At 43.8% G+C, this 14,928-nt stretch overlaps 2 protein-coding genes and 2 pseudogenes across 2 annotated transcripts; 1 reads left to right on the plus strand and 3 right to left on the minus strand.

Annotated features, from left to right (window-relative positions):
• The first annotated feature begins 2,753 nt into the window (after positions 1-2,753).
• On the plus strand, positions 2,754-3,092 carry LOC147986677 (uncharacterized; annotated as a pseudogene).
• A 614-nt stretch (positions 3,093-3,706) lies between these two features.
• Positions 3,707-4,438, minus strand: LOC125537831 (pectinesterase/pectinesterase inhibitor PPE8B pseudogene; annotated as a pseudogene).
• A 2,968-nt stretch (positions 4,439-7,406) lies between these two features.
• Positions 7,407-8,859, minus strand: LOC125537832 (uncharacterized). The gene is made up of 7 exons (XM_048701146.2): positions 8,792-8,859; positions 8,588-8,717; positions 8,242-8,509; positions 8,066-8,162; positions 7,833-7,957; positions 7,668-7,739; positions 7,407-7,552 (listed from the first exon to the last, which is right to left on the minus strand). Exons 1-7 carry the CDS (start codon positions 8,857-8,859, stop codon positions 7,407-7,409), a joined length of 906 nt encoding a protein of 301 aa, XP_048557103.2.
• A 2,099-nt stretch (positions 8,860-10,958) lies between these two features.
• LOC147986678 (uncharacterized) lies at positions 10,959-13,614 on the minus strand. Its single transcript, XM_087540117.1, has 11 exons — positions 13,459-13,614; positions 13,203-13,379; positions 12,988-13,113; positions 12,772-12,905; positions 12,464-12,539; positions 12,083-12,387; positions 11,819-12,005; positions 11,616-11,747; positions 11,308-11,549; positions 11,149-11,224; positions 10,959-11,072 (listed from the first exon to the last, which is right to left on the minus strand). Exons 1-11 carry the CDS (start codon positions 13,612-13,614, stop codon positions 10,959-10,961), a joined length of 1,725 nt encoding a protein of 574 aa, XP_087396243.1.
• Between the last annotated feature and the right edge of the window lie 1,314 nt (positions 13,615-14,928).

Below are 14,928 nucleotides of genomic sequence, written 5' to 3' on the forward strand. Positions count from 1 at the left end.
CAAGCTAGACGCCAGATCGGAGAAAAATATCACACATTCACACGTTAGACTGGCTGGCCGTACGCTCTTTTTTCTGTACTTCTCTGTCCACACTCATCGCTGAGTAGAGCAAGGCCCGGCGCACACATTATTTGGGACGTGGCTAAATAGAGTTAAGATCGAAATAACGAAACATATCGCGTAGGAGTATGTGCTTTATTATGGGCTATATGAAACTGCAGGAACGATTTGATTTTTAACAGAATAACACATATTCATTTCTTACATGTTATTTTTCGGGCCAGTACATTGATCCATATGTGATCGCTACTCACTCTGGCGGATTTCAGGGAGCGTATGGTTACTCGGTCTATCCGTTGAAAGACAGTAGCGCGGGCTATCTTCAACCGGTTTAGATGACGGTCATGTAATAGGATATATGTTTAGTTTTCTATCTATTTTTATTCCGCCGGTTGTGGCTATCCCGTCCTCATATTTTTAGCTCTTTATGAGCCCTTTTATTTTTTGAGATTTAAAGACTTTGTTAAACTGTTTGTTTATTAATAAAATAACCGCATACATTATTATAATGCAGAGACCGGGAATAACCTTCTTTTCGAAAAAAAAAGCCTGGCGCACTCGTTGGTGTCGACATACTAGTAGTACGAGCAATGATGTGCCCCGTCACCACCAAGTAGCCCGTGACTCACTGAGTACTATGCAGCAAGAGATATCGTGCACGTCCTCTCTTTTTCTTCGGAAGCCTCCAATACGTTGCTCGTACTCGATCAGCGGTCGACCGCGAATAATTCCAAGAGATCGCCGTGCGTGCGTGCCCGCAATTTTCACTCTTCTCCTGGAGGAACAGAAAGATGTCGTCGACCTTGTCCCGATGCTCCGATGATTACGTCCGATGCGTCAGTGTTACTACTCGAGGAAGCTGTAAAAACAAATTGCACGCAGATCTTGAGAAAAGCTCACCGGCAAGAAAGACCGGTGGACTACGATGTGAGTGCCAATGAAATCTTGAGTTGATCCCTTCAACGCTCAACGGCAACCGCAACTGCAACTGGCTGGCAGCATCTCTTGTTTTTTATCTACCAGACTACCAGCATCCTCCAGCCTGAAGTTTTTAAGACTGCAAATGGCTGCACGCATTGCTTCCAGCGGCCGCAAGCTGGTGCACGCGCTTGAGTGGGGCACGGGCCGAGAGCCTGGACAAGATCTGCAAGTGTGTGCGCGAGTCCACTCTTTACAAGTCGCTGCTGTGCGTATATGGCTGCATGCACACTCGCACGGATCGGCACCATATCTAAGGGTGTGTTTTAGGATGCATGAAGGATGCATGAGGGCAAAAGTTCTCAATCCGACCCACTTTTGCTTATTTGGTAGGGTGCATGGGCTCACCTGAGCTATGCTCATCTGATGCATAAAAGTGCCCTCAGCCATGCTCATCTCATGCACCCCACACAGGGTGCATGGAGGCAGCTATGCTGGCCCTGACACTCATTCCCACCGACCAGACCACATCCAAATATGTTTATTTTTTCAAAAAGAATCAGAATTTCAAAATTTGTTTAAATTTTCGGGAAACTTTAGAATTTCAGAAAAATGAAAAAAAATTGAATTTCAAAATTTTTTAAATTAAAAAAACACAATTTCAAAATTTGTTTGAATTTTCAATAAATATTTGAAATTCAGTTTTTCTAAAAAAATCATAAATGTTCGGAATTTCAAAAGGAAATCAAAATTTGTTTGAATTTTGAAAAAAATAGAATTTTAATTTTTTTCAAAATTTGTTTAAATTTTCAAAAAAGCTCGTAATTTCAGATATGGTCAAATAAAAAAACAGAATTTCGAAATTTATTTTAATTTTACAAAAAAGTTTAGAATATCAAATTTTATTTAAATTTTCAAAATATGTTTAAATTTGTGTTGACATTTTTTCGATTTTGTTCATCATTCAAAAAAAATATTCAGAATTCGAAATTGTTCAGTATGTCTAAACACATGCAGGCTGCCAAACAAAATCTCAGTTCAGCATGTCTCAGCGCATACATCATGGTCAAACAACAGCAACTACATGGACTCAGCATGTCTACACTCAGCATGTATGAAATGAGAACAACTAGGCTAGGTTCATACATGCTACCAAACACACCCTAAGATTGCCTCTCGTGTGGCTGTTAAAAAAAAGATTGCCTCCCATGTGAGAGCACCTATAGCTGGGCGGGCCGCCAGTCACTCACCAGTCACATGATTTTTCGATTCAGATGACCCCTTAAACGGGCCGCAAACGCCCGGATTGACCAGTACCCCTCATATCTAGTCTAAATATAAGGCATGTAGGACAGACGAAGGGGTCTCATGTGGACTCGCTCGGAAACCCGATGGTCTGATGGACGCCTCCTTCGTCGTCGTGTGGCGCCGCTCCGGCTCACCGCCTGAGACCGAGTCCGCCTATTTAACCCGACTGGCGTCCCGCAACCGAAGCACATCCACCCCCCTCTCAGCGTTGCTAGTCTGAAATCAGCCACCTCCTTCCTCTCCCGCTCCGGTGCTCTGTCCATGCTCCGGCGCTCCACCATGGTCAGAGCAAGATCACCTACTACGCAATGCTCACGCCAGAGCGTCGGTACGAGATCCAGGAGGAGATCCGAGCGAGACAAGCTGCACGCGCCACCGTCATCGCTATCGGGCTGCCTCCGGACTCGCTGGAGCCGAAGGAGGAGGAGGAGCAGCCGGGGGAAGAGGAGGAAGAGGAGCTGGCTCAGATGGAGGTGGAGGAGGCGGAGCAGCTGGAGCAGGAGCTACCAGGCTTCAACATGGAGCAGGTGGAGGCGGAGTTCGCCGTTGCCTAGTCAGGGGAGATGGCGGAGCAGCAGGCCATCCTGGAGTCCATCCAAGATGACGCCTATGTGGAGGCCAACCGGGCGTTCCTCCGGCAGGAGCAAATGGCGTCCGACGCGCTCTTCGCCGAACTCGACGCAGAGATAGAGGCGGAGGAGGCTGGAGCGGAGCAGTCGGAGGCACGGGAGGAGCCGGAGCTGCAGCTGCCGCCCATACTGCCGGTGCCGGACACAGAGATCGTCAATATCTCCGACGATGAGTAGTTAGGTGATCGATGTAGTATGTAGGTTTAGTTCATTTGCATGTCCTTGTATGGATTTAAGAATTTGTTATGAGATGTCCGGGTGCAACTACTAAAATTTGAGACATGTCTGGTCATTGCCCGCAAGCGCCCAGGTGCATTCGGAGGCGTTTGAGAGTCATATTTGACATATCCAGTTGTAGATGCTCTTATGACACTAACTTATAAGGTGACCTCTAGTTTTTTACGTTTTGTTATTCTTTTCTTTCCTTTTCTTCGTCTCGTGTTTGATGGGCATTTCTGTCTATTATTAGCCATGTGGGGCACCTGTCTCGTGTATTGGCAAAAAGCCTGGAGCGCTGATTATCAGCATTACGTGTATACACTAGTTTAAGCAAAGCTGTCTAATGTTATTAGGGCATCTCCACACGGACCCGCAAACCTCTCGCAACAGTCTGGATCGGAAAAACCATCCAACGCCGACTTATATCTGTCCGCTGAGCGGTCCGGACGCGATTTCTCCCGGAAATCGGAGACAAAAACGAGGGAGGTTTGCGGGAATCCGGACCGCTCCCAAGCCCGCTTCTGACCCCCGAAAAAAGCCCTCCCCTTTCCCGTGCGCGCTCTCGCCCTTCGTCACCTGCCCGCATTCATGCCGATGAGCTGTACCACGGTGAAGTTGTTGGCCTCGGCCTGTCTCATATTCACGTGGTAGCCCGTCCACCTCATCCTGCCGTAGACGTCGGCGCTGTTGCCCGTGTTCATGTACTCCTTGAAGCAGAGCGTGCTGAGCGTGGTTTGGTTTTTGTCCCACGCGAGCCGCCCCTCGGGCTGCACCACGGCGGCGATGTAGGACTCCATCTACATGAACACCACCTACGAGTACGTCTTCCATGGCCGGCCCAGGAAAGTATGCGTGGCGGTGGCCTTGTCGGTCTGGTTGGCCTGCGCACGTAGGAGGTCGTCCTGCACGAAGACGTTGCAAAACTGAAAGGAGAAGCCGTTGTTGAAGGAGCCGTTGACGCATCTCTGGGCCTTGACGGTGTTCTTCTGGCCCGGGAGCGGGTCGAGGACCAGGAGGAGGCAGATCTGGAAAACGGCCATGACATCTTCGAAGATGAAGTGGGCGGTGCCGGTGACGCGACAGTCGTAGTAGAACTGGCGGAGCGTGTGCTGGTATAACGTGTCATGGTGGCCCTCGAAGGCACAGCGGCAGAAGACGGAGAGGTCCGAGTCGCTCCGTGGCGCCACCGCCTGGTGTCTCTCCGGCCCCGCCGTGTTCTCGAACGTCAAGTCTCGCGTGATGAACCCCGGACCAACCACCGCTGCAATGCATGCATACGTCAGGCCGGTCAGGTGTTTAATCATACCTATGAATATGAAATGACTGGGTTACAATGTTGATAGGGCCGGCCCTAGCATTATGGAGGCCCTAGTGCGATTGAGGTACAAATAGACCTAGAAAAGGGGGGGGGGGCATATGCCCCCTGTCCATGTTGATTTTTTGTTAAGGAAATCATCTTTTTTGTACTCCAGGGTTTTGTTTTAAGGTCATAAGTTTCACTGGACGAAATATCGTTTGGTTTTATGTACAAATTATTTCAGTTTCAATGAAACCGGCCGCGCTTATATGAAAATTCACCTGGTTTGATCAATTTCGTCCAATTGGTTCAAGTAGTTGTCAAAATGTATGCGACTAAGGTTGGATGGCGGTCTCCTGCATCTATATCCGCGGACGGATGCGGGAGAAATTTACGGGTTGCCGTTGGAGATGGCCTTAGATGCTCCGTGCCTATAGTTTAAGTATTTTGCACTAGGACGTTGCAACCATCGTATCAGAAAAATCTGTAGCTAACCTTGTTGTTTTTGGAAGTGTCATACAGTCCAACAAGGGAAACAAGATGCTAGAGTGAAGGTAAATCTTCGGAACTGAAATCATATTGTCATGTTCAAGACATATTCCTGAACTACTCCCTCCGTCCTTAAATATTTATATTTCTAGAGATTTCAACAAGTAACTACAGACGGAACAAAATAAATGAATCTACTCTAAAAAATATGTCTATATACAATACATATGTGGTAGTCCATTTGACATCTCTAATGAGACAAATATTTAGAAACGGGAGGAGTATAATAAACGTTTGTGTGTCTGTATACTTTTTATATACCCTGGCAACGCACTGGCATTTAGCCAGTCTACATAAATGGAGGTCTAGCCTCATTGGTGTCCCTTCATACTATTGAATTTAAATCTTGTAAACTTTGTTGTGAGTGGCGGTGCTACGCACAAAGCTGTGACGCGTTGCAGAAGAATCTTGATTCCTTTTAAATTTTGGCGATTAATTGTCGCATGTTTGAATCACAGTGGAGAATTGACATCGCAACAAGTGAGTCCTGGCACCGTCAGTAAGAACAACTCAACTTTTCGCTAACAAAATGAAATTTACTGTTCCATGTTTGTGCTTGAATTTGATTGTGCTCATGCTCTAAAGGAAAGCATTCTGACCCTGTCCTTCATGTTTTCATATTACTCACGAGTTAACAACAACTATACCTTTGGTAAAAGCAAGTTCGTACGTCACTACCAATCACTTGTGGAAAGCTAATCGAAGCAAGTCTTGCAATGCGTGGGTCGAGCAAGCTGAGGGTCTGTTTGATTTCAAATAAGTCATCAACTTATAAGTCGAAAAGTGAAAAAAATTGATTTATTTTGCCAAACAGACCGAACTTATAAATCATCCAAACTTATAAGTCATAAGTTGCTCCACCCCAACTTAAAACTTATAAGTCACCCCTTTTTACGTGGGTCACATCATCTTTATATAAAAAAACAAAATGAAAAGATGTGGTCAGGTGACTTATAAGTCAGTTGACAACCAAACAGGCGTGACTTATAAATCACTGGTTTTAAATCACCTGACTTATAAGTTAGGTGATTTATTGGAACCAAACAGGCCCTGAAGGGCCGAGGGGAGAAATATATCACAAATTCACACGTCAGATTGGCTGAGCGCGTGCGTCCGTATGTTCTTTTTCTTTTGTGTACGTCTCTCTCGCCACCCATCGCTGAGTCAGAGCCACCAGGAGATGATGCACCATGGCTGCTTGGCGCACTCGTTGGTGTCGGCATACGACGAGCAATGATGTGCCGCGTCACCACTCACCATCAAGTAGCCCGTGCGTGACTCACTGAGTAATCTGCAGCAAGAGATATCGTGCACGTCCTCTCTTTTCTTCGGAAGCCTCCAATACGTTGCTCGTACTCCACACTCCGCAGCCGAGGTTGGCTGTGTCCGGCTCTCCATCAGCAGTCGACCGCGAATACTTCCAAGAGATCGCCGTGCGTGCCAGTGATTTGTACTCCAATATTTTCACTCTTCTCCCGGAGAAAGAGAAAGATGTCGACCGTCTCCCGATGTTCGCGTACTCCGATGATTACTACTCGAGGAAGGAAGCTGTAAAAACAAACTGCGCGCAGATCTGGAGAAAAGCTGCACCCCGGGACGAAGCCTGCCTGCCTGCCTCGCCGGCAGAAAACAACGGTGGACTGCGAGGTGAGTGCCAACGGAATCCTTGAGTTGATCCTTTCAACGCTCAACCGCAACTGCAACTGGCTGGCAGCATCCTCCAGCCTGAAGTTTTTAAGACTGCAAATGGCTGCACGCATCGCTTGCAGCTGCCGCAAGCTGGTGCACGCGCTTCAGCGGCGCACGGGCATGAGCGTATACAGTATCTGCAAGTGTGTGCGCCAGTCCACTCTCCACAAGTTGCTGCTGTGGCGTGCATGCACGCTCACACGCCTCCCTCAACATTCCCTCCCGTATGATGAGTTGATGACACTAACTTAAAGAGGGGACCTTGAGATTTTGTTTTTTTTTCTTATTTTCTTTTCTTCATCTCCTGTCTGATAGTATAAACAAAATAACACACAGTACACTGCACGATAGGCATTTATGTCTATTACTAGTTGAATGCCCGTGCGTTGTCACGGACACACAAAATATGAAGTATATGATGTGAAAAGATTACTCGACAAAGTGATAGCATGGACTTGGATATTTTAAATGAGTGCTTTTTATAGAATATATTTTGACAAAAAAACAATGTCATAGGTAATTCAAAATCTATGAACATGGACAAACTTGCATTTAAATGTAGATAATAACTAAATCATCCGTGAAATTAGCACATCCCTTAAAACACCATAGACACAAACAAATATGACGAAACAGTCACCTACATAGTACATACAAACCAAGTACGTGATAACTACACTTACAAATTGAAACACACAATTATGCGTAATAGGCATAACCAATGTCTACTATCTCTACTACATGCGCCGAGCTTTCTTTGTATACATCCTGTGTCGGGGATCCTTTGTAGACAACTTGCTTGCTAGGAAAGCCCACCTCCACTCAATAAATTGCTGAACAAACTTCATATCAATCAACCCACCTATTATTTTCTGGTGAATATCTGCAAAAATATATATTATAAATGTTGCATTTAATAATATTTAAAATTTGTCTACATATGTTAATAACAATCGTAAGTAATTGATTTTTAGTTAATAAAAGTCATAACTACTCACCATCAAGTGCGCGTGCTGCAGTATGATCCGGGTTGAATGCAAGGGTGGTGTAATTTGAAGTTTCCAGATTTCCTATTGCCAAGATAAAAAATATATTTAGGTTGACATAACAATACACTTCCTTAGAATATGCAATACATGTATTGGTATAGATGCTTCAATTACCGTATTTGCAATCCTTACGAAGCATAGTGGCAAGGACAATAGATTTATTGCCTTCAGTTGTTGACCACCTATATGAGTTCTGAATCAAGTTGCCACCCCAAATCCCAACAACTATAAGTTTGCCCCTACAATGTGGAATTTTTTAAAATGGTAACCATGTCAAGGACTTTTTGAACTAATTTCGATTATTCGGTATAAAAGAGTTGGAACTATTATGTACCAAGTACACATACCACATATCCATGAAGGTGACCTCTCTATATATTTCAGCACCTGGGTATCCCCCAATGCGTTCATGTCCATCATAATGAACGACTATGCCAATTATGTCTGTGTCAATTATCATTAGTCAAAATTATATACCAAGATTATCTCTATGTTAGTAAGTATTATATGCTTGAATGCATACCTACGAAAGTGTTTCTTGGACACCTCTGAACTTCTTGGAACGACATCAAATGCTTGGGATATGTTGGAAATTGAAGTGAGAGAGACTCAACAAATGTCCTTGCGCTGAAGGAACACTCATATGTGTGTTGAATGTATCTACACTCCAGTTCTTCAAAGTTAGGCCGCATAGTAACACCATGAATGATGTACTTACGACCCATGTGCAATGTAATATTGAATCTATTCACTAAATCTTTTCCGGCAACTATAGCCTCGATTTTGGCACCCTTAGAATTGTTTTAGGAAATGTTAGATGATGATAAAACAAATGTCTATTTTAGCAATCTAACATGCTTGAGACTTACAGTTTTGTCCATAAGAATGAAGTGAAGCTTATCACCACTCGGATTAACCGGGAATTTGACATCTACCCTCACGCAGATGCTACAAGTCCTGAATGTATCAGAATATTCGATGTCGTCGAAGTCTATGAATCTATAACAAATAGCTTAAATTAGCTAACAGGGTTTTCCTTTTCTTTCAAATATGAGAAAGCATGTTAAACTTACCTAGGCTCAACTGGTTTTTTTGTGAAGTTTGCAAATGTCCGCTGACGTCTAAGGTTAATTGGCGCCATCTAATACAGTTTAACAAAATATGTCACATTTAAATTTGGAAGCAACAGAGTGGCAATAAGGATAGATACAAATCAATAAAATTCTAACACACATGCATAGTACCTCTAAAGTTTGCAATCGATGCCTATTGTTATTGACTTGTATGATAGCAAAATCTGTCAATTGCTGAAGTATATGGACTTTTTGAAATAGATGCCAATCATGCCATCCGATACAACAAGAACACAAAGAAATAGAAAAGCAATGGCAGACCACGAAATCTATAGTCATTTTTTTTTCATACCCAGAAGAAGAACCTGCTGGATTTTCAAATGCCGCCTCCAACTTTCTTCTATAAAACAACAGTAGAGCTTGAACCAGATTTCCTGGGAGCAAAGGACATGTGAAAACAAATGTTTTTAGAGAGGCCAATAACTGGACCAACAATAACTTGGAAAAGGAAAATTCATCAAAGTTGTACAACAGGACTACTAATATATATGTGGCCTGCAGCTGCCAAAGTAAAAGAACATCTTTGAGAAGTGAAAATTGCTCTTTGAGAAGTGAAAATTGTTCTTTTGTCGCTAGATTCGGCCATGGCGACAAGTGCTCTCCCACCATTTCACTTGCAGCTAATAAAGCTTAGCAGGAAGAATCAATGAATAATTGTTAAGGTATGCACATGCTGGCTCTCAGATTAATTTTTTTAATGGCTGAATTTATGTATGCATAGTATGAATATAACGACTGAACCACGGGCATTCAGGTAGTATAATATTTAAAAGAAAACTGCTATCAAGAAATGAAGCAACGTTGGTTCAAGCCTCTAAGATGCAAGGATTTACTGGGAGAAGCATAGATTGCTAAAGGAAGGAGTTGAGCTCCATATCTCTCTCATGCATTATTTGTTTCCATTACATCCAAAGAAACTGATTGGCGGGAATGTATGTTACCTTGTTGTGTGGCAGGTAACTTCTCTGTTCAGACCTGGCCTGTATGTGGAATGTCGCAGGTGACCGTGGATGATAAAAAGCGGCAGTTGCAGCAGAGCTGGATGCGCGTCGTGACCGGAATGCGGCGAGTCTGGCCTGGTCCACGCGCCGCCGAGTCGGAGCAGCGCCACACGCGGTGTCGCGCGCACCCAGCCGAATCACGTCGACCGCCACCGCCCCTTCACCACGCACCGAGGGCAGGCACGAAGCCGTCGTCCGCTCCACTGCCGCCGCTGATGCCGGCGCGAGGTGAAGACGGCAGCGGTGGCCCGATGAGTAAAAAGGAAGAGAGAATGAGGGAGAACTCAAGACAAGGGAGGTTTGCACCTTTTTATCATGCGGGGTGGGGAGATAACTGCCATAGCTCCACCATCGACGATCTCCACGATCACATAACAACGCTGACCGGCGGTTGCCAGTTTCGAGCTGACCGTCAGTTGCCATGGAGGAAATCGGGGGAGGGGGGTGGGCGGGGAAAGAGGGGCCGCGGCGGAGGGGAAGCAGATCGGCCTGCGGCGGCGGACGGGGAAGCAGACCGGGACGCGTATCGCCATGCGGCGGCAGACGGGCTTTTTTTAATCGGTTCGCAGGCCGAGCCTTTTTTTAGAGGTGCTACACACGACAAAAATTACACGATAGCTGGACGACGATGGAATCCAGCCGCACACGACTGAGAACAGCAGTAGTAACTGGATTTGCTTGTCGTGCACAGGTCGGGCACAAGTATCATGCGTAAAGCTGTTTCGGTTTTCCTTTGCATTTTGCGGGCGATTTGTAGGCTAAGTGCATATATTCCCCAAGACTTTTTTTTCAAAGAGTAAATATTGTGTCGGAGAGTTTTATAACAGAGGGAAAAAAATTACATGCCTTTGCATATATTTGTTACCATCCCAGAGAGCATAAAATTGAAAATAAGATAATGAGTGCATCTGTATTCAGACGAAGCTTAACCTTTTCCCCCTCCAATACATATTGCATCGCAAAAGCTTATAAATAAATAGCCACAACATATGGCAAATACGGAAAACAAATCCATGGAGATGAACAAATAAATTCTGATAAAAAAACTATAGTCTGACCACCGATGCGTAGAGATCAAGTCCAGTTTATTATCTCTTATTAACTTCCTACTTGAGGCACTTGAGAATTTCTCGTACATCATACGGGATGTTGTCTTCAGCTTCATTCGCATGATACTCGAGCAAGTGTATCAACAAATTCTTTCTCAACTCATAACCATCCTGCATGTGCAATGTATGATGTTAGCATGCAATTTCGCTTCAAACTTTTTATGAACGTGTAATATAGAATACCCACCGTGCAAATTGGACGAACAAATTTGTTACCATGCCATGAGAGCATAAAATTGAAAACAAAATAACCAGATTCATTCCTGTAGATGAATACACTATCATTATCTTGGGAGGTTATGACAATAAATATAAAATGTACATATTGATTTTCAGAGTAACTTACCGGTCTACGCTCGTCGGAACATCAATTGGTGATTTACGTGGCCAGAAAAATGTATCAGACTTCCAACCCGGTTGTGCTAATTCGAGTGCATCATTCAGGTAGAATACAACCCTCTGAAATTTTAATGCATATCTCTCTGAAGATAAGGACGGAATAAGTGGGTCCAAAATAGATACTTGACGGGCATGTTTGTTGATTGCGAACAAGATGAAGTGGCCGAGGAATGCATGAGGAAGCAATATCTACAAGCAACACTCATTTAGAATAAATGTTAATCACGACTACCATATAAAATAGACCAAACTTACCCAATTGCATGATGAGATGGTGTGGTCTATCTCAGTCGAGCTACGAAGCAATGATGCTAGCGCCTGAATATCTGGTTGTACCCGCGAATCTAAATCTCGTGCGGAAGCGAGGGCAGCTTCAATCACGGCCGTCTGGGTAAAAAATGGTTAAGGAACATGATGGTGACAATGATAATAATAATTTGTGATGTGCAGTAACTTACACAAAATTGTAGATCCATAAAGCGCACAGGAGGATCTCTTGTCAGTAAGGCCTCGTCATTTGCAAGTATACGTATAGCCATGTTGAAACAATCAATGTCCAACGGCTGGTCCCTGCGGAGTATACCTTGGATCCTTCTAAGACTTAATCCTATCAGATGTGGTTTAGAACTTCGCACCCACTCCTTCCTGTAGATAAAAGTTAATAATTGTAACATTGTAATAGTGTATATTGAAACTTTATACTTCTTAGACATGCTCCTTACTCCAAGGAAGTAGCATCATTAATTGACATGATGTGGTGGCATAGTTCATCAACTAAATCTTGCGGGTCCGCGGCCATGATGGGGTTCCGAAGGGGGCTTTTGTCTTCGGCTCCATCATGGGAATCTTGCCGCTTACGCTTTCGGTCCTCCAAAAACTCAACATCAGAATCAGATACATTTTCTTCATTGTCAGATACATTTTCTTCATTGTCAGCCCGATAATATATTGGACTTCCTTTTAACTTATTAAGTTCTGTCTCCAACAATATGACAGCTAATTTTCGTCGAAATTCTTTCATGTCCTTCTACATATAGTAATTAAAAATAATTTGTTAAAAAGCACCATTGAGATGAAATCTGCTATTATGAAAAAAGAGATACCTGAGTGAAATTATCAGACAAAATATCTCCAGTCCAATACTCCATACAATTTAACATAAACAATCCACATGACGCGCTACAATATCAAAATATTTCCTTAGGCTTTCATCTCAATATAAATAAAGTATTTAAACAAGTAATAATGTTCATTGTACATGTCTCCATTTATTGTCCAATGTATATCTATTACCTCAATGTTTTGGCTAACAAATAAGACCATATTTTTGCATCAATAATGTTTTCACAAGACTATTCTATCATAAATTTCTCTATAATTCAGTTCAGATTATGAGATGTGTTCATCATACCTATCTGTTTGGATTGGCTTTTGGAACTTGTCTACGACTGTCCAATTCATAATATCGAGGTCCTGCCACCTATCACCTCTCTTAAACTCCGGCATATCACATGCGATTTTTAAATGCTTGTCAAGTCCTTGTAACTATTAAATGGAAAATTGTCACTACATATTAGAGCAAAGAGAATGTAATGTATAGAGGAAAACACAAGAAGCAGACATTTACCGTCATAGTGAGGTCACTGCGGCCCATTCCAACTCCAAGCGAGTCCAGTACCTGTATCTCTCGTTTCTTCGCATTGATTACTGATAGATACCAGTGGCATTTTCTGATGTTAACTGGAAGGAATACCTGAAGTAATAAATATTATATATCACGTAACCACTTTCAGGTAAAAAGATGTGCTTCATATATTATAAGTGTAGTGAGTTAAGACTGACCATGTCATGCTCCAGAAAAGTATTCACTCGTTTTACAATGTGGCGATGTGTTGCCGGGTCTATCTTATCTTTCTTAAACAGGGAAGACACAAACGTGCTTGCTATGTGTACCTTTCCATCCGCTCTATTTTGCAGATGCTCCTGGGCACTTATGCAGTATATGTATGCATTTATTACCTATAATTTCAAAGATATAATACATTTAAATTTTGAGACACTGATGTTTAATTACGAGAGTTTGTGTGGTTTGACTTACATCATCATGCAAAAACACAGTATCATGCGTAAGGCATCTCATCTCAGCGTTCGTTAATAATGCATCACTGATGTGCACCAATTTTGTTTTTTCATGTAAGGACATGATTGATTTAATAATGGAAATATCGTCCGCTGTGCAAATATAATCTGTCATGGGACAACATGAAGCCAAATTAGTTACATATAAAAAAGGTCAATGAAATGATAAGGCTGATAATCACTGTGAAAGTAAATACCTTGTGGTGTAATATTTGTATTTGCTCTTCTTGGTTTGTTATGACGCGAATTTGCTATTATTTCTATCTGCACACCGATCTTGTTGATAGGTTCTTTTTCATGGTTAACAATATCCATATCTGTCAGCGGCACATTCTGCATAGTGAAATATATGAATTAAATATAGTTCTGCCATATTATTTTTAGGAATAGTATAATAATTCATATGCAACATGCAAAATAAAAGATTAAAAAGACAGACATCTAAGAAATTTGATAGCAGTGACAGACTGTCTAAATACCTTAGTTCTATTCCTTCCGTTCTTAAATATCTCGGTTCAAACATCGACTACATACGAAGCGAAATGAGTAATTCTACACTCTAAAGTATGTCTTATACATCTGTATGTAATCTTTTATTAAAATCTCTATAAAAAAGTATACTTCGTATTTAGGAACCAAGGAAGTGCAGCCGTGACTCTCAGTCTCACTCTCTCCTCACCGCTCTCACTTTCTCCTCACCGCTTATCCCTTTTCCCTTCAGCTACCACCTACCCAGCTCCCCTGTGCAGCCGCCGGCGCGTCATGGGGCGCATCCGCACGGCGCGCGACGGTGCGAGGCACCAATCCCTGGCCCAACCTCCCATGCCCCCGCCTCCGAACCATTCTTACGGCCTGGCTGCGCCCTCGCGAGCATCCCACACCCACTCCCATCACTCCCTGGTGTCCGGCCAGATCCGCCAGGCAGGGCTCTCGCGGACGCGCGCGCAGTCTGGGCGGCGGCATCCACCGCGCAGCGCCCCCTGCCCCGCGTCCCCCTGCCCCCCCCACGGCGACACGCCGGTCGGAATCTTCTGCTGGCAACGCCCGACGACCGGCGCGCGCCGTGCAGCTCGAGGAGACCCTGAGCAAGCCGTGCTCGCCCGGATGGGCGGAGTACGAGCAGGAGTGGATTCCGTGGTGCACCACGACGTCGACGGCTTCTCTTCGCCACCGAGCTCTGCTCCCCTCCCTGTGCATCAGGATGAAGGTGCTCACGAATCTTACCTTGTCACGGTCGACTCCCCTTTCTCCCTCCGCGTTCTGCATTGGTAGGTCTGTTGGATTGGCACCGCCGGTGAAGCAAAAAACTGGAGGTAGATTGAATCTCTCCTATATATATAAGGCTAGCTAGATGTGTAGTATCGGTATACGGTTAGGATAAGGTTGTTTATTTAGTGAGATGAGGATTAAACCTTTCTTGGGGTTGTTT

The sequence above is a fragment of the Triticum urartu genome, chromosome 2A, assembly GCF_056163025.1.
Source record: "Triticum urartu cultivar PI428250 chromosome 2A, HENAU_Tu73, whole genome shotgun sequence".
Classification (NCBI taxonomy): domain Eukaryota; kingdom Viridiplantae; phylum Streptophyta; class Magnoliopsida; order Poales; family Poaceae; genus Triticum; species Triticum urartu.

Bases quoted from the DNA above. Each gene is read 5' to 3' on its own strand.
- LOC147986678 (XM_087540117.1), bottom strand. From the start codon at position 13,614: ATGACAGATTATATTTGCACAGCGGACGATATTTCCATTATTAAATCA. The intron at 13,380-13,458 runs GTAAGTCAAACC...TTGAAATTATAG, and splicing joins CTGTGTTTTTGCATGATGAT to GTAATAAATGCATACATATA. The intron at 12,540-12,771 runs GTATGATGAACA...TTGATATTGTAG, and splicing joins AAGCCAATCCAAACAGATAG to CGCGTCATGTGGATTGTTTA.
- LOC125537832 (XM_048701146.2), bottom strand. From the start codon at position 8,859: ATGGCGCCAATTAACCTTAGACGTCAGCGGACATTTGCAAACTTCACA. The intron at 8,718-8,791 runs GTAAGTTTAACA...TATTTGTTATAG, and splicing joins AAAAAACCAGTTGAGCCTAG to ATTCATAGACTTCGACGACA. The intron at 8,510-8,587 runs GTAAGTCTCAAG...AACAATTCTAAG, and splicing joins TCATTCTTATGGACAAAACT to GGTGCCAAAATCGAGGCTAT.